A 27,818-nucleotide genomic window follows, 5' to 3' on the forward strand; every position below is an offset into this window, starting at 1 on the left:
AATAAGCAGCATGGGTACAAGAGTTTGTGATGGATATGAGAAACAATGCCACTCATCCAAGATTGGATGTAGGACGAGTACACTGAGAACACAATGCCGGTAGAGGTGTTGAGGGAGCTGCTGAGAATTAGAACGGGGGCTCATCAACATGTTTGTGGAATTGGTGTCTTCAAACTTTTCATGTCTTTCTTGGTGAACAAGAGGAAGAGCAGCAGAGGCAACTTCACGGATGGTCTCAGTATAGGGATGACAGGAGGGCAATGAAATATGAAGAGAGAATACCAAATGAATTGGAGAAGAGCAGGGATATACTGGGAGCAACTGGATGAGGGTTGTAGACAAAGATTTTAAAGGTGTTACAAAAGGGCCAAGTCAAGATAGGCTGCTCAGAAGAAAAGGTACCCAGGGAGCAGGAGGAGAACACCATACGACATAGGAGCAGAATTAGGCCACTCGGCCCATCGAGTCTGCTCTGCCATTGAATCATGGCTGATATTTTTCTCATCCCCATTCTCCTGCCTTCTCCCCATATCCCTTTATTGATCAAAAACCTATCTATCTCTGTCTTAAAGGCACTCAGTGATTTGGCCTCGACAACCTTCTGCGGCAAAGAGTTCCACAGATTCACCACCCTCTGGCTGAAGAAATTCCTCCTCATCTCTGTTTTAAAGGATCGTCCCTTCAGTCTGAAATTGTGTTCTCTGCTTCTAGTTTTTCTACAAGTGGAAACATTCTCTCCACGTTCACTCTATCCAGGCCACGCAGTTTCCTGAAAGTTTCAATAACATCCCTCCTCATCTTTCTAAACTCCAACGAATACAGACCCAGAGTCCTCAACCGTTCCTCATACGACATGCTCTTCATTCCAGGGATCATTCTTGTGAACCTTCTCTGGACCCTTTCCAAGGCCAGCACATCCTTCCTTAGATACAGGGCCCAAAACTGCTTACAATACTCCAAATAGGGTCTGATCAGAGCCTTGTATAGCCTCAGAAGTACATCCGTGGTCTTGTATTCTAGCCCTCTCGACATGAATGCTAACATTGCATTTGCCTTCCTAACTGCCGACTGAATCTGCACGTTAACCTTAAGAGAATCGTGAACAAGGACTCCCAAGTCCCTTTGTGCTTCTGATTTCCTAAGCATCTTGCCTTTTAGAAAATAGTCTATGCCTCCATTTCTCCTTACAAGTGCATAACCTTACACTTTTCCACATTGTATTCCATCTGCCACTTCTTTGCCCACTCTCCTAACATGTCCAAATCCTTCTGCAGCCTGCCTGCTTCCTCAATATTACCTGTCCTTCAACAGATCTTTGTATCATCTGCAAACTTAGCAACAGTGCCTTCAGTTCCTTCCACCAGATCATTAATGTATGTGAAAAGTTGTGGTCCCAGCACCGACCCCTGAGGTACACCACTAGTCACCACTGCCGTCCTGAAAAATACCTCTTTATCCCCACTCTCTGCCTTCTGCCTGTCAGCCAATCCTCTATCCATGCCAGGATCTTACCCTTAACACCATGGGCTCTTAACTTATTTAACAGTCTCCTATACGGCCACTTGTCAAAGGCCTTCTGGAAATCTAAATAAATCAAGTCCACTGGTTCTCTTTTGTCTAACTTCCTTGTTATTTCCTCAAAGAACTCTAACAGATTTGCCAGACATGTCCTCCCCTTGACTCAGTCTTATTTTATCATGCACTTCCAAGTACTCCGCGATCTCGTCTTTAATAATGGACTCTTAAAATCCTACCAATGACCGAAGTCAGGCTAACCGGCCTATAATCTCCCGTCTTCTGCCTCCCTCCCTTCTTAAACAGTGGTGTTACATTAGCCAGTTTCCAATCCTCTGGGACCCTTCCCGCCTCCAGTGATTCCTGAAAGATCATCGCCAATTCCTATACAAATTCCTGAGCTGTCTCTTTTCGAACCCTGGGGTGTAGTCCATCCGGTCAAGGTTATTTATCCACCTTCAGATATTTCAGTTTCTCCAGAACCTTCACTGCACTCACCTCTGCCTCCTGGAGCTTTGACATCCCACTGGTGTCTTCCACCGTGAAGACTGCTGCAAAGTAACTTCAGTTCGTCTGCCATTTCTTTGTTTCCAATTATTACTTCTCCAGCCACATTTTCCAGTGGTCCAATGTCTATTTTTGCCTCTCTCTCACCTTTTATATATTGAAAAAATCTCTTCCTATCTTCCTTTATATTACTAGCTAGCTTGCACTCATACTTCATCTTCTCCCCCCCTTATTGCTTTTTTAGTTGTGCTCTGCTTGCTTTTAAAGGCTTCCCAATCCTCTGGCTTCCCACTAACGCTTGCCACTTTGTATGCTTTTTCTTTTTCTTTTGTGCTGTCCCTGACTTCCCTCGTCAGCCATGGATGCCTTGTCCTCCCCTTAGCATGTTTCCTCCTCCTTGGAATGAATTTCTGCTGTGCCTCCTGAATAACCCCCAAAAACACCTGCCATTGCTTTCCACTGTCTTCCCTGCTAGTCTCCTTTTCCAATCAACTCTGGCCAGCTCCTCCCACATATCTTTGTAGTTCCCCTTATTTAATTGCTATACCATTACATCTGATTGCAGCTTCTCCCTCTCAAACTGCAGGGTACATTCTATCATATTGTGGTCACTGCTCCCTCAGGGTTCCTTCACCTTAAGTTCCCTCATTACACATCACCAAATCCAGAATTCCTTAGTAGGCTCTGTCGCAAGATGCTCCAAGAGGGGGCAAGAAAGTCTGGCACAGCAGTTAAAATACACGCAAATGGCCACAGTGAATTCTAGTTTCACAAGCATGGCAGAGAATAGGAGGGATGTTAAGAAGAGTATGTGAATAAATCTAGATGAGTTGATCTCCTGTGGTAAAAGACAAGGTAATGTAACTTGTTGCAATGTTGGTTAGTATTGCAATATGTATTTTCTTTGTGAACTGGCAGGTTAGATGGGGCCTAATAAGCTGATAGTATTCCATGGGCCAATGCCAAGATCTATTCTAATTCTACAAGTAAGACAACTATCAATTTTTACAAAATTTATTGTCTCTTATTAATTTTAACACTGAGGTGAAACATTCTTTACAGGTCATAGTTACCCCAGCGCCAGACAGTTCTGGCAAGTGGAGAGTTGAGCTGTGGCTCTAAATTCTGGATGTGGAGATGCCGACGTTGGACTGGGGTGAGCACAGTAAGACGTCTTACAACACCAGGTTAAAGTCCAACAGGTTTGTTTTGAATCACTAGTTTTTGGAGCACTGCTCCTTCCTTCACCTGAGGAAGGAGCAGTGCCCCGAAAGCTAGTGATTCGAAACAAACCTGTTGGACTTCAAGCTGGTGTTTTAAGACTTCTTACTGTTCTAAATTCTAGGTTGACATCCAGGAAGTACACCTGTTGGGGTTGTGAGGAATCCCCCCGCCCCAGGTCCATTGACAGGTTAAGAGATCCTTGAAACCTTTTCCAGCACATAAAAATTGTCAATCAACTAGTGTAAGCTGGTTGTGGAGACCTCTGAGTGGGAAAGTTGGCAATAGAGATACATTCTAATCAGGATATGTCAAAAGGTCATTGTATTTAATTATATGTAACTCATGTATGAATTCTTATGTGACGTTACATCTCACGTACCTAATATGGATACTTAGAAATTTACGTCAATTTCTCTTTATACTGTAATAGTAAACCAAAAGAATGTGTATTTTGCAGCTTTTATTTGGATTGAATAGTTCAAAGAGGAGCATCTCACTATTCTCAGCCTTCAGGTTTTTTGATTTTTGTTTTCTGTTTTTAGTTATTAACATTCAGCATATAAATTCTTCCATGAAATATTCCAATTAAACTCCTCTTCTTTTCCAATAGGAAGTAGAAAGCCGTAATCGAGATCTGGTGGAACAGTTGACAGACTTTGAGCAGCGTCTGGAGAAGAGTCAGAACGAGCAAGGGGTCTTCCGCAATAACTTAAAAACACTTCTAGAAATTCTAGATGGGAAAATTTTTGAACTAACGGAATTAAGAGATAACTTGGCAAAGTTAATAGAAGGTAGCTAAAACGAGAACCTCTGCATCAGCATTGTCATCCAAATACAGTACAAAAAAGGCCAGATTGAAATCTATCTTTCTTCACAGTGGGAGGGATACTGTTGGCTCCCTGTAGCATTCTATATTGGCAAAAGATATGATTTGTGCTCTTTATTTAGTGTTTCATACCCATTACTTAAGGAGGTGCAAGAGCAGAAAGCCTAACAGTAAATAGGCATTTCCCATATTATTTCTTCTTTGTTTGCTGTAGCTGAGAATTTTGTACATTTAGTTTTTAAAATTCCCATTATTTCACAAGACTGCATCAAAATGTACTCTGGGCAACTTGGAAAGGTTTATAACATGACAAATGAAGCCTTTTAATTGCGAACAAATGGATTATGCTGAATCAAAGAGACAGTATCCCTTTACACAGTTATGCAAAGGCTGTTAATGGTAACATCCACATACTGTTTGCATCTCAACCAAGTTTCATTCATTTTTGCTGTCAAATTATTATAACAGTGAAAAATGATGCACTGACAGATGCATTTATTTATGGGCTCCAAAGAAATTCTTTATAAGAATGATTTTTCAATTTATTAAGAACACTAAATTGTTCTTTCAGAAGGCTTAGAAATGTTTGAGTATGGTGTACAGTTTGATTCTGAGATATACTCTGTGCAGGTTGATAAAAGGGATGATGTCTCTTCAAATTTAATAAAAGTGTAAGTTTAATATAACTGCTACCTTGTTATTTACAAAACTTATATATTATGGTTTTCCAAAGCAGTGCCATTGCACTCACCCTGCACACATTTAAAAGTAAATTTGTGAAAATCCAAAACATTAGTATCGGGCAGACATCAGTTTTTAAGGTGTGTACTATACAGCAATAATTGAATGCCACTAAAGTTTTAAATATGTATAATTTATTGAAATGTTTGATTCAGAGTATCATTTGCATTTAAGTAATTTGGAGGTGTGTAAGCAGACCTTGGTAATAGTTATTTGGTTATTTTCCATGGCATAATTGAACAGTGCATTTTGGTTAAGGTTTATGAAGCTTCTTGTATCTTGGAGAATAACTTGCATTTTAAAAATGGAACTCTTGTTTCAGCATGTGTGCTGCAAAGGTGTGTGAATTTTTCACTCTGAAGGCTCCTACAAATAGTTGACTTCAAAAATAAAAAGAGTGGAGGGAGCAGGTTATAAGTAAGAAATCTATTTACTGTACATGCTATAAACAATGTGAAAGTGGCTTACAATGTGCGTTATAAATCTAAAATAATATGGTAGTCTTGGAGTGTTACACATTTTAATGTTTATCAAGCTCTCTGAGAATATATACCTGTCTTTCTATCACAACCTACAAGCTACTGGAAGTATTGGCTAATGTTGCAATAGTTGACAGACGAGTTAAGACGGCACTGGCATGGTTTTCTTAAGACATGCCTCCGTTGTCTAACAGAAAAAGGAACCAAGGCAATGACTATATGATGATTGAGTTGAGGAACCACAGAACCAAGCTGGTGGACAGAAGCAAAAACGTACCCTTCAAAATGTGAACTTGCTGCTAGAATCGTAGTCTAGAATAGACCTTGATCGAGCCTGCTGATGAGATATATATGACTTAATTAACATTTATTTAAGATAGGTTTGAAGGACAATTGTACAGACTTCCTAACACTGCAGTAAAACAATGTAAGACGTAATTTCTGAGAATCCATTTTTTTTCTCAGTGCCATTAGTTCAATAGCTTTGATCAGAACAGAAACGAACATTTGCGCTTACTGAAGCTTGATTATTGCTAGATGAGCAGTAACTCCAAGTGGGGAAAAATAGCTTCACTACAGTTGAATCTCCAACAACAAGAGTGAAGGACTTGGGGATATAAGCATCATGATTTTTTGGATATAAAGAGCCCCTACAACAGATTCATGAAAGTCCTCACTTCTGGATCGCCCACTAAGTTTTGAAAAAAACAACGTTTGGAACAACGCCGGCTTCTGGTCTATGTACTAAGATGAACCTTGGTGCCCTGATTAGCAAAATTATTATTGCTTTATCTACAACTGACCATATGTAGGCTTTCCCTCAAATGGGATAACAGAATATTTATCTGCCCCCTGATGACTTTTTGGATATATGTGTCATCTCTCATTCACTCAATCTTGGAGGTGCGGGGGGAGGTCAGATCTGTTTTTCATGTTTTTAAACTTTATTGTTACACTGGGATCAGGAAATATAATAGAGCCTTGACCCAATACTGCATGCTAGTGAAACAGAGGCTTCTCTGTGTTTATAGTTACTATAACTATAATTTGTTTATCGTGCAGCTAGATTGCACGAAATAGTTTTGTGTAGCAAGTTGAATGAGGTTTGATAAAGGGAAGGGAAACTGCAGCTTTATGTTCTATACTTTGTTAGGACATTATATTGCTTGATAAATGAATACAAGCAACGCTGCATTAATTAGCAGAAATGAACTGTTTCAATTGGCTTTCAGAAGGTAACCACTGGAGATTCTGACGTATTTTGAGAGGTTACCTCTAATATTTTTAATTCTGCAAAGTCTAGTTTCGTTTCTAATTGGTTGATTTCTAAAGAAAGGAAATGTGCTCAGTGGTGGCTGATATTGAGGGCTAATTAGAGGCTGTGTGTATCTTTGCAGACCTGTCTGATCTAAATTAAACTGCACATCATTTCTCCTATTTTCTGCAAGTGTTTTGAGAACACTCCTCAAAACAGTGGCATTAATATTACAGACACGCCTGCACTTTTATAGATCCACAAAAATCGATTTTTACCAGCCAAGGCAACCTCCTGGGGATAGTGTAGGAATATATATTTTTTTGAAGGGTGGAGAAGTTAGAAATGTTTTAAGACGCATGAATAATCTTTGATTTGGAATTGTGTCTTGGGTTGGAGTGCCCTATTAATCATGCAACTGTTGCTACACTTGGTAACATGTTGAAGCTTGGAATTAAATGGTATTATGCTTAGACAGTTCTGCACAATGTTGGTTTTGAACCAGAATATGCCGGTCGGGATTAGAAGCATTTGATTATTGACTCACATCGTCAGCTTCAGGTTCTCCATTACAGGTGTGTTTGAATGTTCTAGTTTACAAGTGAACACAGATCTAACACATTGTATGGTACAGAGCTCTCCTGTTCAGAGCATGTACAGTATAGTGGGTCAACGCTCTAGGCTATTCTGTTGTTATGCCACTATTTAGGTGTAACTATTATTTCTCAAACAATGTGGCTGGCCAACATCTGTGCCAACATTGACGAACCCAGTGTCCTTTTTACAGAAACTGTCAGTGATTCTTTTTTATATGTGAATGTCTTTCCAAATATGGAGTCACTGATTTATTGCAATACTGTAATATTCTTATGGTGTGTCTTAAGGTGGATTTTATGATTTTAGAATCCATGTAAGCCCTTGTGCCAAAAGAACTTGTTTGTACTGTATTAAAAACTGCAACATTGCAGCCTTCTATTGCTGTTGGTTAATTTATATTAAAACATATTTTCAGTTTAAAATGAAGGATGAATAATCTAACTTTGCAAAGCACAATGACTATCTCAGTATTGTTGAGCATCTTTGAAGGTACTCTAGGTGAAGCAATCCGGTGAGGTTTTTCACTTTTAAAAAAACATACTAGATATCCTGGCCATGGGTTGCATTTTGTAATTCCTGTGAAATTTGGTACAATTGATAAACATTCCTTTGTATTTGTCTGCAAACAGTGCCGTTAATAATATTAAAATGGCCTTGAGTGCGAGTACTTGAATTTAAAAGACAAACCTTTTGCAGCGCACCTCCCTGAACATTTATCATATTAATTTAGGGAGTAGTTAACTCTGTACAGAGTACAAAGCTCTTGAGTTCCATCTCCAGTCATTACTTTGACTGCACCAGCTCAGCAAAATAGATTACTATATAGTAATATTAATTAGAAATTTGCATGTGCTTTCTGTTCACTTCCATTATAAATCCTTCTTTCCACATTTGTAATGGGAACTGCCAGTGTAAACCTGTCACGCTTTCATTACCCCTTCCAAGTGGAAATGTTGTAATGTCGCCACTGATGGAAGAGTCTAATTACCTTGTGACAAGTTAACATAGGCAGTTTTGAATTACAGAACAGTAGCGAGGTTGCTAATGGAGGCAAACAAAGTGGATAGTTTGCACACAGTAAGATCCCACAAACAGTACTGAGATAAATTATCGCATAATTGTCTGGTTTTATGGGTCGAGGAAGGTGATAGCCAGCTAGCTTCTACTGTTTTGTGAGATCAATGACGGTGGGATTATATGCTCATAAGTTTAAAAAGAAATTACTGACTCTGCTTAATGCTTCAAATAAAACAAAGTACTTAAAGGAAAACAAGCTTCGTTGAGAAAACAATTTCTCTTGCATTCACATTTCCTGAACTCACTCTTCCTAGTCTAATCCAAATTTCTCTCTCAAATCTGTTGGTTTACCTTTCCTCATTCCAAATCACGAACAACAATGCTCTTCTAAGTAAATCTGAGCGTACCCGACTCGCGCCTTGATCAGACACAACTGTGCATCAAATGGGTAAGCTAGCATTATTGATTGACATGGCCGAAAGCCACCCGGGGGGGCCTCCCAGGCCATTGAAGGCCCCTGGGTTGTCAGAGCAGGGTGACTCCCTGGCACATTGACACTGCCAAGGTGCCCGAATGGCACTGCCAAGGGTCAGGGACTGAGCAGACGCCCAGCACATGATTGGGGGGGGGGGGGGGGGGGGGGGGTGGAGGAGGAGGGATGGGGAGGGGGGTTGTTGAAGGGCGGGTATGAAGGGACTTCTGGAAGGTGGGTGGGGGCCCTGAAAGGGGGGGGGGGCCCGAAAAGAGTGTGGGAAGGCCTGGAAAGTGGGTGCCCTCTGCAACTCCATAGCAGATTGTCCTCACTTGGTGGGGTGTGGGGGTGACATTGCCCGTGGTGGGGATGTGGGGGGTGGGGGACCCTCAAGCTCATTTAGAGATCAGGGCACCCTTTCAGAATGGTGGCCCGATCTCTGAGGAGCCGGTCCGGCCAGCGAACTCAGCTGCCCAGTGACGAGAAGAATGCTGGACACAATCCTGTCATAATATACACCAGTATATCATGGTGCAGACACACAGACTGATGGACACACAGCAAGACCAATCAACACACACAGCACCGCAGCCAATCACCAGTTAGAGCACACTCACTGTATAGACAGAGGGCATCAGAGTTCCCGTTCATTCGGGATGCAGCCTCTCAGTAAGACAGAACTTACAGCGTACAGCACAGTTCTTCACCATGTGCTGAGTGCATAGACTGGTTCGGACAGGCATAGGTCTTTAGTTTAATCTAACATCGTGTTAACCCACAGTGAAAGTATGCTCAACAGTTCTAACTTAATAAAATAGTGTTGTACTATTTTAAGTGTTGGTGGCCTGTATGTGTTCCACGGATCCAGAGCTCCCAACACAACAAATCCAACAGATCGAAGTGCGGTAGTAAACGGGAACTGCAGGGTGTTTCCTGGCAGCTGACACGGCGAGGCTGTCACCAGTATCTAATGATCCCCGGCGGGCTTCATGCAGGAAATGACTGTCCCGTCAGCTGATTCGCCTGGACCACGCTCGGCAGCTAACGAGAGGGAACCACTTTTAAACTGATCCTGCAGAGCAAACCACAGCACGCAGCCATGCCACCGTGCACACCAGCCCCACGTTTTGATGATGTGGACCTGGCCCAATTGTTGGATGTGGTTAGCCAGTGCTGCTTGGGAGGAAGTGACAATGTGGGGATTGTAACCAGAAGGACCGCCATCCAGTGCAGTAAGAAGCTAAGCACCCTCCACCGGGCCGCATGGGTGAGTTGCCACCCCCCCCCCCCCCCCCCCCCCTCCGCAAAAAGGCCCTGCTGTTGCCACCACATAACCCACCCCCCTCGCACAATACCACAATGCCTGTGCCCCAGTACACCCTGGCCCCCACCAGGGCAGCCCGCCCCACAATGCATGAAGATTGTTAATGAAGCACTCTCTTTGACCCGCAGGAGAAGTTGGCCCACAACAGCAGGGTGGTGGGGTGCCGGACGTCAGAGTCTTCACTCCCTAAGAGGAACGGGCCCTGGAGATTGCAGGGTGTCGCCGCGATAGATTGATCTCCAACGTCGAGCTTGGCCTGCGTCGCAGAGGTGAGTATCCAGCGGCCCCCACCCAGACGACCTGTCACACAAGTGTTCATACCAGACGTAATGATCCCTCCCACTGACCACCTGCCCAGTCTCCTGTTGGATCTCCATATGATGGTGCCGGCCCATCCGGTGTGTGGGACCCAACCCCGTGCTATCCAAGAGGACACCTCGAAGGAGAGCTCTGAGGAGGCCATCATCAATTCACAGCTGTCATACCCCACCCTCCAGCAGCGCAGAGACACACACCTCTGTAGTCGAAGGTAGTGAACAGGTTTTTGGGGCACAATCTGGTGAGCACCACACAGTTGCTGATGCACATTAGTAACGTGCAGGGGAACAGCAGTCTGAGGTCATCTGGACTCCTGGACCCAGCTGAGTCCCAGTCCGATATCAAGCCTCTGGACCAGTTTAACCCAGAGCAGATGCAGATGCGAGGGTACGACTGAGATTCAGAGGGGATGTCAGCGACACTCCAACAGGTCCATAGCCGATTAGAGGAGTCCCAAAGGCTACAGGTGCAGGAGATGGCGACGCAATACATGGAACCCAGGCCAACACTACTGGGGTGGGGACCACAGTGGAATGCCGAGCATGATGTCAGCAACATGAGTGGCGGTGTCCAAGGTCTTGCTCAGTCAGTGACTGCCGTGGCTGAGGGCCCCGACAGCAGGTCCCAGTCGCTGGGGGACATGTTCCTGTGGATGGACCATGCCAAGGTGCTGCGGTGTATGTCCCAGTCTCGGGTGGACCTTTCTGAGGTACTGCGGAGTATGTCTCAGTCTCAGGTGGGCATTGCCAAGATGCTCCAAAGCATATCCCAGTCACTGAGGAACATGTCCCAGATGCAGGTGATATTGGCGAGGCACTGTGGAGCTTTCCCAGTCAGAGGGGCATCACTGAGGGCATAGACACCATGGTGCAGACAATGGGGAGCTGCCAGGGTTGGCAGAGCCAGATGGCGCAGGGGCCTCTGGAGCTAATATCCAACCGTCCCTCCATCCCAGGTAACTCCCAGGGCCCCTCTGGCACTGACTGGGAGCAGGGAATACTGTGGACCAATCCGGAGCCACCCAACAGGGAGATGGCGGCATCCACCAGCTCGCCAGTCTCCACCCCCTCCTCCTGCCCTCCTGACTGCACAGTTGAGGTGAGCAGTTGGAACAGGGTGGCACAGCGGGGCATGTGCCTCTGGCAACCTGCTGGGGCCCTCCGGCCCCAGGCCACAGGGCGATAAGTAGCAGGCTCACCCCACCTCTGATTTGCATCCTGGGGATACACCTAGATGTAGTGACAGATCGCGGAAGGCTAAGAAGATTGAGGATCACTGCAGGTGGGGGGCGACACCATTGGTAGGTAGGGACATATTGGGCCACGATTGTACACCATTATTTTTTTTTAAAATATATATATTTATTAAAGTTTTTCAACAACACAATTCAGCTCCTGGTGTATAACCCCCCCGTAACAAAATAACACAAAATCGCACTGGGCAAGATATATACATGGCAAAATGGCATATTTACATAGCTTTATACACTGGCTCTCTCCCGCACGTGCCAGTTTCCCCCGCCCTTCTTGTTATCTCCTGCTCATCCATCCCCCCAAGCAATCTCCCATTCCCCCCCCCTTCTCAAGACTCCCCCCCCCCCCCCCCCCCCCCCCCCCCCCAGGGTTGCTGCTGCTGCTGACCGGTCTTCCTCTAACGCTCCACGAGATAGTCCAGGAACAAAACTTAATCCTCTCCAGCTTTATGAACCCAGCCATGTTGTTTATCCAGGCCTCCACGCTAGGGGGCTTCGCCTCCTTTCACATTAGCAAGATCCTTCGCCGGGCTACTAGGGACGCAAAGGCCAGAATGCCGGCCTCTTTCGCCTCCTGCACTCCCGGCCCGTCCACTACCCCAAATATTGCTAGCCCCCAGCTTGGCTTGACCCGGACTTTCACCACCTGAGATATTGCTCCCGCCACTCCTCTCCAGAACCCCTCCAGTGCCGGGCATGACCAAAACATATGGACATGGTTCGCCGGGCTCCCTGAGCACCTTCCACATCTGTTCTCTACCCCAAAGAACCTACTCAACCTCGCCCTCATCAAGTGCGCTCTGTGAACCACCTTAAATTGTATCAGGCTGAGCCTGGCACACGAGGAGGAGGAATTAACCCTACCCAGGGCATCAGCCCACAGACCTTCCTTGATCTCCTCCCCCAGCTCCTCCTCCCATTTACCTTTCAACTCTTCTACCAGTGCTTCCCCCTCTTTCAGCTCCTGGTGTATTTCCAACACCTTGCCCTCCCTGACCCATACACCCGAGATCACCCTATCTTGAACTTCTTGTGCCGGGAGCAACGGGCATTCCCTCACCTGTCGCCTCACAAAAGCCCTCACCTGCATATATGTAAAAGAATTTCCCGGGGGTAACTCAAACTTCTCCTCCAGCGCCCCTAGGCTCGCAAATGTCTCGTCAATGAACAGGTCCCCCATTCTTCTAATCCCCGCCCGATGCCAGCCCTGGAACCCCCCGTCCATCTTCCCCAGGACAAACCGGTGGTTATCCCTGATCGGGGACCACACCGAGGCTCCCACTGCACCCCTGTGCCGTCTCCACTGGCCCCAGATCCTTAACGTTGCCACCACCACCGGGCTTGTGGGATACTTTGACGGTGAGAACAGCAGCGGTGCCGTCACCAACGCCCCCAAGCTCGTTCCTTTACAGGACGCCATCTCCATCCTCTTCCATGCCGCCCTCTCTCCCTCCATGACCCACTTGCGGATCATCGCCACATTTGCTGCCCAGTAGTAGCTCCCTAGGTTTGGCAGCGCCAACCCTCCTCGTTCCAGGAACGCTCGTTCCCTACTGCGTTCCAGGAACGCTCTCCTTACCCTTGGGGTCTTATTCGCTCACACAAACCCCATAATACTCCTACCTACTCTCTTAAAAAAGCCCTTGGTGATCACGATGGGAAGGCACTGAAACACAAACAGAAACCTTGGAAGGACCACCAGTTTGACCGACTGCACTCTACCCGCCAGCGAGAGCGGTAACATGTCCCATCTTTTGAATTCCTCCTCCATTTGGTCCACCAACCTCGTCAGATTCAGTTTATGTAGCGCCCCCCCAATTCCTGGCTATCTGGATCCCCAGATACCGAAAACTCCCCGCCGCCCTCCTCAGCGGTAGGTCCCCTATCCCTCTTTCTTGGTCCCCTGCCTGTAATACAAAGAGCTCACTCTTCCCTACATTGAGCTTATAGCCCGAAAACTCCCCAAACTCCCTTAGAGTCTGCATGACCTCCACCATCCCCTCCATTGGGTCCGCCACGTACAGCAACAGGTCATCCGCGTATAGCGACACCCGATGCTCTTCTCCTCCTCGGACCACCCCCCTGCATTTATTAGACTCCCTCAGTGACATGGCCAAGGGTTCGATCGCCAATGCAAACAACAGGGGGGACAGGGGGCACCCGTGCCTCGTTCTTCGGTACAGCCGAAAGTACTCCGACCTCCGCCGGTTCGTCACTACACTCGCCACCGGGGCTCTGTAAAGGAGCTTAACCCAGCTGATAAACCCTCCCCCGAACCCAAACCTACGCAGCACCTCCCAGAGGTATTCCCACTCTACTCGGTCAAAGGCCTTTTCTGCGTCCATAGCTGCCACTATCTCCGCCTCTCCCTCCTCCGATGGCGTCATTATCACGTTTAAGATAATGTTAAGATAATGCACATTAGTGTTTAATTGCCTGCCCTTTACGAATCCCGTCTGGTCCTCATGGATCACCCCCGGGACACAGTCCTCAATCCTCGTGGCCAGCACTTTTGCCAACAACTTAGCGTCCACATTGAGGAGCGAAATCGGCATGTACGATCCACATTGCAGTGGGTCCTTGTCCCGCTTTAGAATCAAGGAAATTGTCACTTCCGACATTGTCGGGGGCAGGGTCCCCTCCTCTCTTGCCTCGTTAAAGGTCCTCACTAGTAGCGGGGCCAACAGGTCTACGTACTTTCTGTAAAACTCCACCGGGAACCCGTCCGGCCCCGGGGCCTTCCCCGCCTGCATACTCCCCAAACCCTTGCTCAGCTCCTCCAACCCGATTGGTGGCCCCAAACCAGCCACCTCTTGCTCCTCCACCCTCGGGAACCTCAGTTGGTCTAGGAATCGTCTCATCCCCTCTTTTCCCACTAGGGGCTGGGATCTGTACAGCTCTTCATAGAAGGCCTTGAATAAGTTGTTTATTTTTGTTACACTCCGAACCGTGGCTCCCCTTCCATCTTTGATTCCCCCTATTTCCCTCGCTGCCGTCCTCTTACGGAGCTGGTGTGCCAGCATCCGACTAGCCTTTTCCCCATACTCCTAGGTCGCCCCCTGCGCCTTCCTCCACTGTGCCTCCGCCTTCCCCATGGTCAACAGGTCAAACTCCGTCTGGAGCCGTCATCTTTCCCCAAGTAATCTTTCCTCCGGGGCCTCTGCGTATCTCCTGTCCACTCTCAAAATCTCCCCCACTAACCTCTCCTTTTCCATGCCCTCTGTCTTCTCCCTATGAGCCCTGATGGAGATTAGCTCTCCCCTGATCACCGCCTTCAATGCCTCCCATACCACCCCCACTCACACCTCCCCGTTGTCGTTGGCCTCCAAGTACCTTTCATTGTACACCATTATAACACGTTACACCCGAGACATGTGAAACCTCTGTCACATATGTCCGCACTGCGGGCCGGCCTGCACTCGCCTCCCCTGTTGCCCTCCACTCTAGATCTGCCCCCCCCCCCGCCCCCCCCGCCAAGGCATACCATGTGCAGGTGATGGGTGTGAGCATGCTGTCAGCACACAATCAGGAGTCAGACTATGGTATAGATATGTGATCTTCAAAGTCGGGGTCGTGTGTCGGGTCGGTCGCGGAGCCGTCCGTCGCGGTGCTCCCGATTGCGCAAATCCGCGCACAGCAGCCGGCTTTTAACTATGCCGGCTGCGAGCAGCCTTTTTACCCTATAAAAAAAAATGCGGCCACACTGCGTGTGCGTGCCCGCTCATCGGTGCGCATGCGCAGAGTTTTGCACATGTGCAGCGATAAGCAGACACGCTTGCGCAGTGCGGCAGCATTTTTTTTACATGGTAAAAAGGCCGCTCACAGCCGGCATAGTTAAAAGCCGGCTACTGCTCCGTTTGCCCGGTTCGGAGGTGTTTGGTTCTTCTGAACGAAGCTAAGGCCGAGTTTCCCCCTGGCGACTAGCACCATCGGACCCACCCACAGAGATCCAGCGCCATGGCCTCCACCTCGGAACTCGCCTGTATCTACAGTGCGCTCATCCTGCATGACAACGAGGTCACTGTCACCGAAGACGCAATGCCCTGATTAAAACAGCTGGTGTGACCATTGAGCCTTTCTGGCCTAGTCTGTTTGCCAAGGCATTGGCTAATATTGACGTCAATAGTCTGATCTGCAACATTGGTTCTGGTAGCAGTGCCCCAGCTACTGCAGCAGTTGTTTCCACCACTGCCCCTGTTGCTGCTGAAGAGAAAAAGAAAGAGAAGTAACGGAACAAATCTGAAGAGTCTGACGATGACATGGGCTTTGGTCTCTTTGATTAAATGTGCCGTGTGATTAAACGTGCCATGCAACAACATTGTTACAATTTACAAAAAATAAATAAAAATTGAATATAAAAGCCGGCTGCTGCAACTGAAGACCGCGAATTTGCACAATCGGAGACGCAGAAGATTTTTTTAAAAATTCTATGTATTCTTTCTGCCTGAGGGGGGCAGAAAGCAGGTCACGGCCCCCGAACGTTACCATCACGTGCTTTGGGCGCGATTGTGACTCCTCCATTTTGTCAGCAGCAAACAAGGTAAAACAAAATGGTGGGTCGCGAAGGTCAGCCGGCGTGGGTCCCAAGGTCGGCCAGCATGGGTCCCGAAGGTTGGCCAGTTGGTAAAAATGGGTCCCTGGAAAATAAGTTTGAAAAACACTGGTATAGATTGAGGAGCACCGGAGCCCACAGCGGGTTATCATCAACATCCTGCCTTGTATATCGGCTCGCTGACAGTGCCAACACAGGCCTATCACCCTGGAGTGATGTAGCACAGACCCTGGGAAAGTGGAACAGGAAGAGTTTAAACTAGATTGGCAGGGTGATGGGAACCCGAGGGAAAATTCCGAGAGGTGAAGAGAAAAACTGGCAGTGGGAAGTAGAGAAGTATTAACTGGTGAGTATGTATCAGAGAGTAGTAATAAGGTAAACTGAATTCTTGGGAGGTTTTCCAAGAATACTTGGAAAGTTTGAAAGTAGGCTACGCTAAGATATTAGATGGGGTCAGAGTAGGGGGAAAGTTGTAAAATCTCAAAATCAGGAATAATGTGTGAACATGTGAATGTACAGGGTGTGGTTAGTAAGATTGGTGAAGGGACAGGTTGGCAAATGGAACTATGACATTATTACTATAACAGATACCTGGCTCAAAGAAGGGCAGGACTGGGTGTTAAATATTCCTGGGTACAAGATATTTAGAAGAGACAGAAAAGAGGGGTGGGGGAGGGGGTAGAAGTATTGATTAAAGATGGTATTACAGTACTGGAGAGAGAGAACATTCCAGAGGGGTCAAGGACAGAATCTCTATGGCTAGAGGTAAGGAATGAAAAAAATGCACAAACATTGATTGGTGTGGTATATAGACCACCAACTCGTGGAGAGGATATAGATACACAAATGCGCAAAGAAATTAGAGTGATGCAAGAATAATAGAGTAATTATAATGGAGGACATCAACTAGGGCAGCACGGTAGCACAGTGGTTAGCAATGTTGCTTCACAGCGCCAGGGTCCCAGGTTCGATTCCCGGCTTGAGTCACTGTGCGGAGTCTGCACGTTCTCCCTGTGTCTGCGTGGGTTTCCTCCAGGTGCTCCGGTTTCCTCCCACAAGTCCTGAAAGATAGCTGTTAGGTAATTTGCGTCAAGATGATCTGCGTCAAAATTGTCTGATGAGTATTTACAGCATTTATTTCAGATTTTCAGAATCTTGCCTTTTGTTGGATTTTGCTTCAAAAGAGCTTCTTGCACTACAATTATTGCTACAGATGTACATCCCAGTATAGCTGCTAAACGTCCAAATATTTGAAAGATGCTCACTGAACTGAATTCATTTAGTTTGTCCAGTTTTAAATAGGATCTAATCCATGGCTATTAGGTCTGTATTCACCGTAAAGCAAACCATGATGACCTTGTTTCGGTGTTGGAAATTTGCCTGAGTCAGGAGATCTGAATCCCACTCTGGAGAGCACACTCTAGGCTGAGGCTTCTCAAATGTTCCATGTGTGCCTAAATTAATGAGAGACTGCAGTTTAAAATTATTTCAATGGCTGTGAGGTGTTTTGAAATGTCAGGTTATGAAGGCTATATAATTTCCAGTGTTGCTGCCTTTAATCGATTGAAAAAGAATCTAAACTATTAAGTATGTTTGCTATTGACTGGATATTGCAGGTGCATCCTTTTGAAGAGACTTTATTGAATGAAATAATGGATTTCTAGATTTCACTTGGAAATATCAGTAACCTGCGATCCAAATCACCGGTATTCTAAATATTATTGATGACCGAGAGACCTTGAGACCAGCTGATCCCCTGCGAATGGCCCAATGAAGATGATCAGGCAGGAAATTTGGGTGGCTCTAGTTTTCTCCAACACAGGTGAGCACTAGATTGGAAAAATATTGTATCTGTATTCAAATAGAATACTGTTCGGGGTATTAAGTACACAATAGTTATTCTCTATTAATTTATAGTTGATTATGTTCTGTCAACTATAAAGAAGCACAGAAATTAGCAACATTATAAATGAAATTAGTGCGTAAACTCACTGCCATTAAAGCAATCTCTGATATCTATATTAATTGTTTTGTCGCCACCCATCTGGAATTGTTAGTTTTGATCAATACGAAGCTATAACATTTCGCCAAATACTTTACCTATTTAACAGATGTAGGTTTTCTGTGCTTGCCTCTAAGTTCCTGTCCCAAATGTGTCTTACATAAGAACATAAGAACTAGGAGCAGCAGTAGGCCATCTGGCCCTTCGTGCCTGCTTCGCCATTCAATGAGATCATGGCTGATCTTTTGTGGACTCAGCTCCACTTTCCCGCCCGAACACCATAACCCTTTATATTCCTTTATTCTTCAAAAACCTATCTATCTTTACCTTGAAAACATTTAATGAAGGAGCCTCAACTGCTTCACTGGGCAAGGAATTCCATAGATTCACAATTCTCTGGGTGAGGAAGTTCCTCCTAAACGAAGTCCTAAATTAACTTCCCCTTATTTTGAGGCTATGACCCTGAGTTCTGCTCTCATCTGCCAGTGGAAACAACCTCCCCCCATCTATCCTATCTATTCCCTTCGTAATTTTATATGTTTCCATAAGATACCCCCGCGTCCTTCTAAATTCCAATGAGTACAGTCCGAGTCTACTCAACCTCTCCTCGTCATCCAACCCCCTCAACTCTGGGATTAACCTAGTGAATCTCCTCTGTACACCCTCCAGCACCAGTACATCCTTTCTCACGTAAGGAGACCAAAACTGAAAACAATACTCCAGGTGTGGCCTCACTAACACCTTGTACAGTTGCAGCATAACCTCCCTAGTCTTAAACTCCATCCCCCATCCCTCTAGCAATGAAGGACAAAACTCAATTTGCCTTCTTAATCAACTGTTGGACCTGTAAACCAACTTTTTGCGACTCATGCACTAGGACACCCAGGTCCTCTGCATAGCAGCATGTTTTAATATTTTATCATTTAAATAATAATCCCTTTTGCTGTTATTCCTACCAAAGTGTATAACCTCACATTTGTCAACATTGTATTCCATCTGCCAGACTCTAGCCCATTCAACTAAACTATCCAAATCCCTCTGTAGACTTCCTGTATCCTCTGCACATTTTGCTTTACCACTCATCTTAGTGTCGTATGTAAACTTGGACACTTTGCACCCAACTCCAAATCATCTATGTAAATTGTGAGCCCAACACTGATCCCTGAGGGATTGATTGCCAACCAGAGAAACACACATTAATCCCCACTCTCTTTGCTTTCTATTAATTAACCAATCTTCTATCTATGCTACTACTTTACCCTTAACACCATTCATCATTATCTTATGCAGCAACCTTTTGTGTGGCACCTTGTCAAAAGCTTTCTGGAAATCTAGATATACCACATCCACTGGGTCCCCGTTGTCTACCGCACTGGTAATGCCCTCAAAGAATTCCACTAAATTAGTTAGGCGTGACCTGCCCTTTATGAACCCATGCTGCATCTGTCCAATGGGACAATTTTCATCCAGGTGCCTCGCTATTTCTTCCTTGATGATAGATTCCAGCATCTTCCCTACTACCGAAGTTAAGCTAACTGGCCTATTATTACCCGCTTTCTGCCTACCTCCTTTTTTAAACAGTGGTGTCACGTTTACTAATTTCCAATCCACCGGGACCACCCCAGAGTCTAGTGAATTTTGGTAAATTATCACGAGTGCATTTGCAATTTCCCTAGCTATCTCTTTTAGTACCCTGGGATGCATTCCATCAGGGCCAGAAGATTTGGCTACCTTTAGCCCCATTAGCTTGCCCATAACAACCTCCTTAGTGATAACAATCGTCTCAAGGTCCTCACCTGTCATAGCCTCATTTCCATCAGTCACTGGCATGTTATTTGTGTCTTCCACTGTGAAGATCGACCCAGAAAACCTGTTCAGTTCCTCAGCCATTTCCTCATCTCCCATTATTAAATCTCCCTTTTAATCCTCTAAAGGACCAATATTTACCTTAGTCACTATTTTTTGTTTTATATATTTGTAGAAACATTTACTATCTGTTTTTATATTCTGAGCAAGTTTACTCTCATAGTCTATCTTACTCTTCTTTATAGCTTTTTCAGTAGCTTTCTGATGCCCCTAAAGATTTCCCAATCCTCTGATCTCCCACTAAACTTTGCCACTTTGTATGCTTTTTCCTTCAATTTCATACTCTCCCTTATTTCCTTAGATATTCACAGTCTATTTTCCCTCTTTCTACCGTCCTTCCTTTTTGTTGGTATAAACTTTTGCTGAGAACTGTGAAAAATCGCTTGGAAGGTTCTCCACTGTTCCTCAACTGTTTCGCCATAAAGTCTTTGCTCCCAGTCTACCATAGCCAGCTCTTCTCTCATCTCATTGTGATCTCCTTTGTTTAAGCACAAAACACTAGTGTTTGATTTTACCTTCTCACCCTCCATCTGTATTTTACATTCCACCATATTGTGATCGCTTCTTCCGAGAGGATCCCTAATTATGAGATCATTAATCAATCCTGTCTCATTACACAGGACCAGATCTAGGATCGCTTGTTCCCTCGTAGGTTCCATTACATACTGTTCTAGGAAACTATCGCGGATACATTCTATAAACCCCTCCTCAAGGCTGCCTTGACTGACCTGGTTAAACCAATCGACATGTAGATTAAAATCTCTCATAACTGCTGTACCATATCTACTTGCATCTGTTATTTCTTTGTTTATTGCCCGCCCCACCGTAATGTTACTATTTGGTGGCCGATAGACTACTCCTATCAGTGACTTTTCCGCCTTACTATTCCTGATTTCCACCCAAATGGATTCGACTTTATCCTCCATAGCACCGATGTCATCCCTCACTACTACCTCGGTTGTCATCCTTAAATAACAGAGCTACACCACCTCCCTTACCATCCACTCTGTCCTTCCGAATAGTTTGATACCCTTGGATATTTAACTCCCAGTCGTGACCATCCTTTAACCATGTTTCAGTAATGGCCACTAAATCAGAGTCATACATGATGATTTGCGCCATCAACTCATTTACCTTATTCCGAATACAATGAGCATTTAGGTAAAGTACCCTTATGTTGGCTTTTATACCTCCGTTTTGAATCTTAACACCTCTATCAGTAACCTCTCCTAAGTAATTTTTCCTTTTAACTTTTTTCCTAATTCTCCTTATAGTTGAACCAATATCTTCATGTAATAACCTGCTGCTTCGCTTTCCATTTATGTTTTTACTTCCTGTTTTATTCCTTTTAGTATTACTGGGCCTATTCACTGAGCTCTCCTCAGTTACTGTACCCTGTACTGTGGCCCTTTTTGATTTTTGACTTTGGGTTCTCTGCCTTACACTTTCCCCCTTACTGCCTTTTGTTTCCTTCCCCGTTTTACTTCCCTCCGACTTCCTGCATCGGTTCTCATCCCCCTGCCACATTAGTTTAAACCCTCCTCAACAGCACGAGCAAACCCCCCCCCCCCCAGGACATCGGTTCCAGTCCTGCCCAGGTGCAGACAGTCCGGTTTGCACTGGTCCCACCTCCCCCAGAACCGGTTCCAATGCCCCAGGAATTTGGATATCAACTCTTCCCAATCTCTCAACATTTAAGAAATACTCTGCATTTCTGTCTTTCCTCCCAAAGTAGAGAACTTCCCAATTTTTCCACATTATATTCCATCTGCTTGTTTTTGCTCACTCACTTGGACTGTCCAAATCCCCTTGTAGCCTTTTTGCATCATTCTCCAAACTCCTATTCCATTTAGTTTTGTCAACCACAAACTTAGAAGTATTATATTTGGTCTCCACATGCAAATCATTTACTGATCCATTCAGTATCCTATTAGGTACAGCCTGCCAGCATGAGAATGACTTGTTTATTCCTACTCTCTATTTTCTGTCTGTTAACTGATTCTTAATCCGTGTCAGTATATTTCTTCCCCCCCAATCTCATGTGCTCTAATCTTGTTTACTAATCTCTTGTGTGTGACCTTATCGAAAGCTTTTTGAAAATACAAATATACCGCATCCACTGGTTCCCTTTATCCCGCTAGTTACATCCTCAAACATTTCCAACCGGTTTATCAAATATGATTTCCCTTTCATAAATCCACGTTGACTCTTCCCAATTTTTCCATTATTTTCTCGGTGTTCAGTTATCACATCCTTCGTTGTAGATTCTGCCACTTTCCTGCTTCTGATGTCAGGTTAACAGGTCTGTGGATCCCTGTTCTCCCTCTCTCCCTCCTTTCTTAAATAATGGGGTTACATTGCCAACATTCAATCTGCATGAATCTATAGAATTCTGAAAGATGACCACTAATACATCCTTTATCGTTGCAGCCAGCCCCTTTAACACTCTGGGATGCAGAACATTAGGTCTCAGGGGATTATACCAACTTTCAGAGGTGACCTAATAGAAATTATGAAAGGTTTTGATAGAGCAGACATAGGGGAAGAGGATAACTACAGGCCACAAATATAAGCTAGCCACCAAGGAATCCATTAGGGATTTCAGAAAAAATTTCCTGGAACTCACCACCACAGGGAATGGTTGAAGTGAATGGTATAGATGGATTTAAGGACAACTGGACAAGCATATGAGGGAGGGGGAATAGAGAGTAACAAATGTATATTTAGTTGAGGAAAGATTGGAGTAGGCTAAAGTGGAGCATAAAAGCCAGCATAGATTGGATGGGCCAAATGGCTTCTTGCTTAAGGTACCATATATCCTACGTAATCCTATGATGGTAATTACTGTAGTACCAAGTATTGCTACACTTGGTTTAGTTTTCAAAATATCTGATAAGTAAAGCAGCATGATGCATTGAAAAGGCAGACAATAGTGTTATTGTGAGCATTTCCTCAAAGGCGCACTGGTGCAATACAACCCAGCAAAGATCCATTTTAAAACATAATTGTTTACACTATTCCATTAGTTTTAGACTGTGCGGTAGATGGATTCTGGAGAAGACTAAAATACAAGTTTGGTTATATAGAGGATAGTTCAGAAAGTCTAATCTGTGGCATGTTATGTATTTCAAACTAGGACACATTGTAGAATATTTGCTAGTGGAGTTTAAGGGTTACCTTTATTTGACTTCTCATAAGTATGTTTCTTGCTCTTGGCTCCCTCCTCATTTACAGCAGACCCAATCTAGCAGCTATGCCCTTTAGGACTCAGCCAGCTCAGTCTGTAGTGGTGCTATCAAGCCACGTTGAAGTTCCCCCCACCGAGAGTTAATTCTGTGCCCTTGCCATCCTCCGTGGTTCTTCCAAGAGGTGTTCAACTTGAAGGAGTATTAATTCATCAGCTGAGGGGGCAGTACATGGTAATCAGCAGGGGTTTTCCTTTCCTGTGTTTGACCTGATGCCATGAGACTTCATGGGGTCCAGAGTTGATGTTGAGGACTCGCAGGCAATTCCCTCCCGCTGTGTCGACACTTCTACTGGGTCTGTCCTGCAGTGGGACAGGACATACCCAGGGATTCTGGGGTGCAGGACATTGTATGTAAGGTATGGGCTGGAATTCTCCGGCCATTGGGATTCTCTTTTCCCGCCGGCAGCGCACCCGTGCCTGTGGGTTTCCTGGTGGTATGGGGTGGCTTCAATGAGAAATCCCACTGATGAGCAACAGGAGTGGAGAATCCTGCCGGCAGCAAATGGAATGCCGCCGAGAAACATGTGGCTGGGGGGACCGGAGAATCCCCCCCATGATTTCTTGAGTATGAATGTGTCAGGATGTTGCTTCACTCGTCCCTGAGAAAGCTCTCCCAGTTTTGGTAAGCCCCCAGATGTCAGTAAAAGAGGACTTTGCAGGGTTGACCAGGCTGAATCTGCCGTTGGTGTTTCTGGTGCCTGGTATGATGCTGGGCACCAACATATAACTGGCATATATCATTATATAATTATCAGCATTACATATAATCATATAACTAACATTATCTATTGTATAATTATCATATATATATATAACTAGCAAGCATTTTACATTTTTACATGTATGTAACAAGCACTAACAGATTCAAAATGTTTCTTCCCCACTGTTACCAGACTCCTGAGTGACCCTCTTAAGGAGTGAACTGATCTCTCTATGCATCTTCTCTACTGTGTAGCACTACACTCCTTATGCTTCACTCCATTTCTATGTCTATGTATTTATATTGTGTGTTTATGTATGTCCTATGTTTTTCATGTATGGACCAATCTGCCTGGACTGTACGCAGAACAATACTTTTCACTGTACCTCGGTACACGTGACGATAAATCAGTCATAGGTAATTATGATATTTCCATTTATATAATACCTTAATCCATTAAAACATGCCTCCAAGTTATTGCGATCTCAGATAGAGCCCAACAGTGGCTAGGGCACTGGACAGAAACCCCCAATGTTTTATTTTAATTTTGTAAAACTGAGGAAATGATACTTCGCTCGAGGAGTGATTTCACAAAGAAATAGGGATTTGGTGCATTAAAACAAACTTTATTACTAATACAGTATTAAAATCTTTAACATCACACCAGAAAATAACATGCAATTACCCCTTAAAGAATACTATTCAGTACAGCGAATACAATACCCTAAATTGCTATCTTTATTCCCACTTAAACAACAAGAAAAAAAATCTCCACCTTAAAATTAATGGCAGAGAGGAATACTTGCTTTACAGAGCTATTCTTTGGGAAAGAGATCTTTTCACATTGCTTTGTCAGACCCCTGTGGAAACTCTGGCTGTATATCTTCAAAAGCTGTCTCAACTGGAGTGAGTTCTCCCAGTGAGCCAGAGAAGACACAGCCAGAGTGAGACAGAACCAAGAGTGAGTTTGGGAATTTGAATTAGGTGGGAATTGAATCAAATCAGTAAGGCAGCTCCTTTTAAATTTCAGGAGTTTAAATTAATTTAAATTAAGCTAGAATTGTGCAGTATAGGTTAACAAGGGCTGCCCCACCCACTCACATAACTGGTTGGCAGTTAAGTGTCAGTCACTTAAATCTACCTTGATCTAAAAGCAGGTGGGGGAGGGGAGTCAATTCAGGACAATTTAAAAAGAGCAACTTGTAAACTCACTCCCAGTGAGTTCTCCTAGTGAGCCAGAGATGACACAGCCAGAGTGAGACAGAACCAAGTGTGAGTTTGGGAATTTGAATCTAGGTGGGAATTCAAAGCTGGGTGGGGAGGAAGTGCTTTTTATCCCTGGTAAGTGACTGGTAAGTAGTGTTTCTGTTTTCTTTTTCTTTTCATTGGTATATTTATTTATTTTTTTCTTCGTTGTTTATTTATTTTTTGGGAAATTGTAATTGTTGAAGTTAACCAAAGGTTTAAGACATGGCAGGAGATCTCCGACAAGTGCCGTGCTCCTCGTGTGCGATGTGGGAGCTCAGGGACACGTCCACTGTCCCTGGCTCCTTCACGTGCAAGAAGTGCATCCAGTTGCAGCTCCTGTTAGACCGCTTGGCGGCTCTGGAGCTGCGGATGGACTTACTTTGGAGCATCCACGATGCTGAGGACGTCGTGGATAGCACGTTTAGAGAGTTGGTCACACCGCAGGTGAAAGGTACTGAGGGAGATAGAAATTGGGTGACCAAAAGACAGAGCAAGAGTAGGAAGTCAGTGCTGGTGTCCCCTGCGGTCATCTCCCTGCAAAACAGATATACCGCTTTGGATACTGTTGAGGGAGATGGCTCACCAGGGGAAGGCAGCAGCAGCCAGGTTCATGGCACCGTGGCTGGCTCTGCTGCGCAGCCAGGCAGGGCTATAGAATGGGAGGGCTATGGTGATAGGGGACTCAATTGTAAGGGGAATAGACAGGCGGTTCTGCGGACGCAATCGAGACTCCAGGATGGTATGTTGCTTCCCTGGTGCAAGGGTCAAGGATGTCTTGGAGCAGCTGCAGGACATTCTGGGGGGGGGGGGGGGGGGGGGTGAACAGCCAGCTATCGTGGTGCATATAGGCACCAACGATATAGGTAAAAAATGGGACAAGGTCCTACAAGCTGAATTCAGGGAGTTAGGAGTTAAACTAAAAAGTAGGACCTCAAAGGTAGTAATCTCAGGATTGCTGACAGAAACAAAAGGCAGTAAGGGGGAAAAGTGTAAGCAGAGAAGCCATAGTCAAAAATCAAAAAGGGCGACAGTACAAGGTACAGTGACTGACAGGAGCTCAATGAATAGGACCAGGAATACTAAAAGTAATAAAACGGGAAGTGAAAACATTAATGGTAAGCGACGCGGCAGGTTGTTACATGAAGATATGGGTTCAATGACAAGGAAAATTAGGAGAAAGGTTAAGAGGAAATATAACTTAGGAGAGGTTACTGATCGAGGTGTTAAGATTCAGAACAGAGGTTTAAAAAAAAAAGCCAACATAAGTGTACTTTACCTGAATGCTCGTAGTATTCGGAATAAGGTAAATGAGTTGATGGCGCAAATCATCGTGAATGACTATGATTTAGTGGCCATTACTGAAACATGGTTAAAGGATGGTCACGACTGGGAGTTAAATATCCAAGGGTATCAAACTATTCGGAAGGACAGAGTGGATGGTAAGGGAGGTGGTGTAGCTCTGTTATTTAAGGATGACATCCGGGCAACAGTAAGGGATGACATCGGTGCTATGGAGGATAAGGTTGAATCCATTTGGGTGGAAATCAGGAATAGTAAGGCAAAAATGTCACTGATAGGAGTAGTCTGTAGGCCACCAAATAGTAACATTATGGTGGGGCAGGCAATAAACAAAGAAATAACTGATGCATGTAGAAATGGTACAGCAGTTATCATGGGGGATTTTAATCTACATGTCGATTGGTTTAACCAAGTCGGTCAAGGCAGCCTTGAGGAGGAGTTTATAGAATGTATCCGCGATAGTTTCCTAGAACAGTATGTAATGGAACCTACGAGGGAACAAGCGGTCCTAGATCTGGTCCTGTGTAATGAGACAGGATTGATTCAGGATCTCATAGTTAGGGATCCTCTCGGAAGGAGCGATCACAATATGGTGGAATTTAAAATACAGATGGAGGGTGAGAAGGTAAAATCAAGCACGAGTGTTTTGTGCTTAAACAAAGGAGATTACAATGGGATGAGAGAAGAACTAGCTAAGGTAGACTGGGAGCGAAGACGTTTTGGTGAAACAGTGGAGAACATTCCAAGCGATTTTTCTCAGTGCTCAGCAAATGTTTATACCAACAAAAAGGAAGGACGGTAGAAAGAGGGAAAATCGACCGTGGATATCTAAGGAAATAAGGGAGAGTATCAAATTGAAGGAAAAAGCATACAAAGTAGCAAAGATTAGTGGGAGACTAGAGGACTGGGAAATCTTTAGGGGGCAACAGAAAGCTACTAAAAAAGCTATAAAGAAGAGTAAGGTAGATTATGAGAGTAAACTTGCTCAGAATATAAAAACAGATAGTAAAAGTTTCTACAAATATATAAAACAAAAAAGAGCGGCTAAGGTAAATATTGGTCCTTTAGAGGATGAGAAAGGAGATTTAATAATGGGAGATGAGGAAATGGCTGAGGAACTGAACAGGTTTTTTGGGTCGATCTTCACAGTGGAAGACACAAATAACATACCAGTGACTGATGGAAATGAGGCTATGACAGGTGAGGACCTTGAGAGGATTGTTATCATCAAGGAGGTAGTGATGGGCAAGCTAATGGGGCTAAAGGTAGGCAAGTCTGCTGGCCCTGATGGAATGCATCCCAGAGTGCTAAAAGAGATGGCTAGGGAAATTGCAAATGCACTAGTGATAATTTACCAAAATTCACTAGACTCTGGGG

At 44.8% G+C, this 27,818-nt stretch overlaps 1 protein-coding gene across 1 annotated transcript in view; it reads left to right on the forward strand.

The window, feature by feature from the left end:
* The window catches only part of homer1b (homer scaffold protein 1b), a 141,721-nt gene extending 134,207 nt beyond the window's left edge, over positions 1 to 7,514 (forward strand). Inside the window, exon 9 of the mRNA XM_072515987.1 lies at positions 3,857 to 7,514. Within this exon, the coding sequence (XP_072372088.1) occupies positions 3,857 to 4,045 (189 nt within the window). The 3' untranslated portion in view covers positions 4,046 to 7,514. The remainder of the gene's footprint in view (positions 1 to 3,856) is intronic.
* Positions 7,515 to 27,818: the final 20,304 nt, after the last annotated feature.

Source organism: Scyliorhinus torazame, chromosome 9, assembly GCF_047496885.1.
Source record: "Scyliorhinus torazame isolate Kashiwa2021f chromosome 9, sScyTor2.1, whole genome shotgun sequence".
Lineage (NCBI taxonomy): Eukaryota > Metazoa > Chordata > Chondrichthyes > Carcharhiniformes > Scyliorhinidae > Scyliorhinus > Scyliorhinus torazame.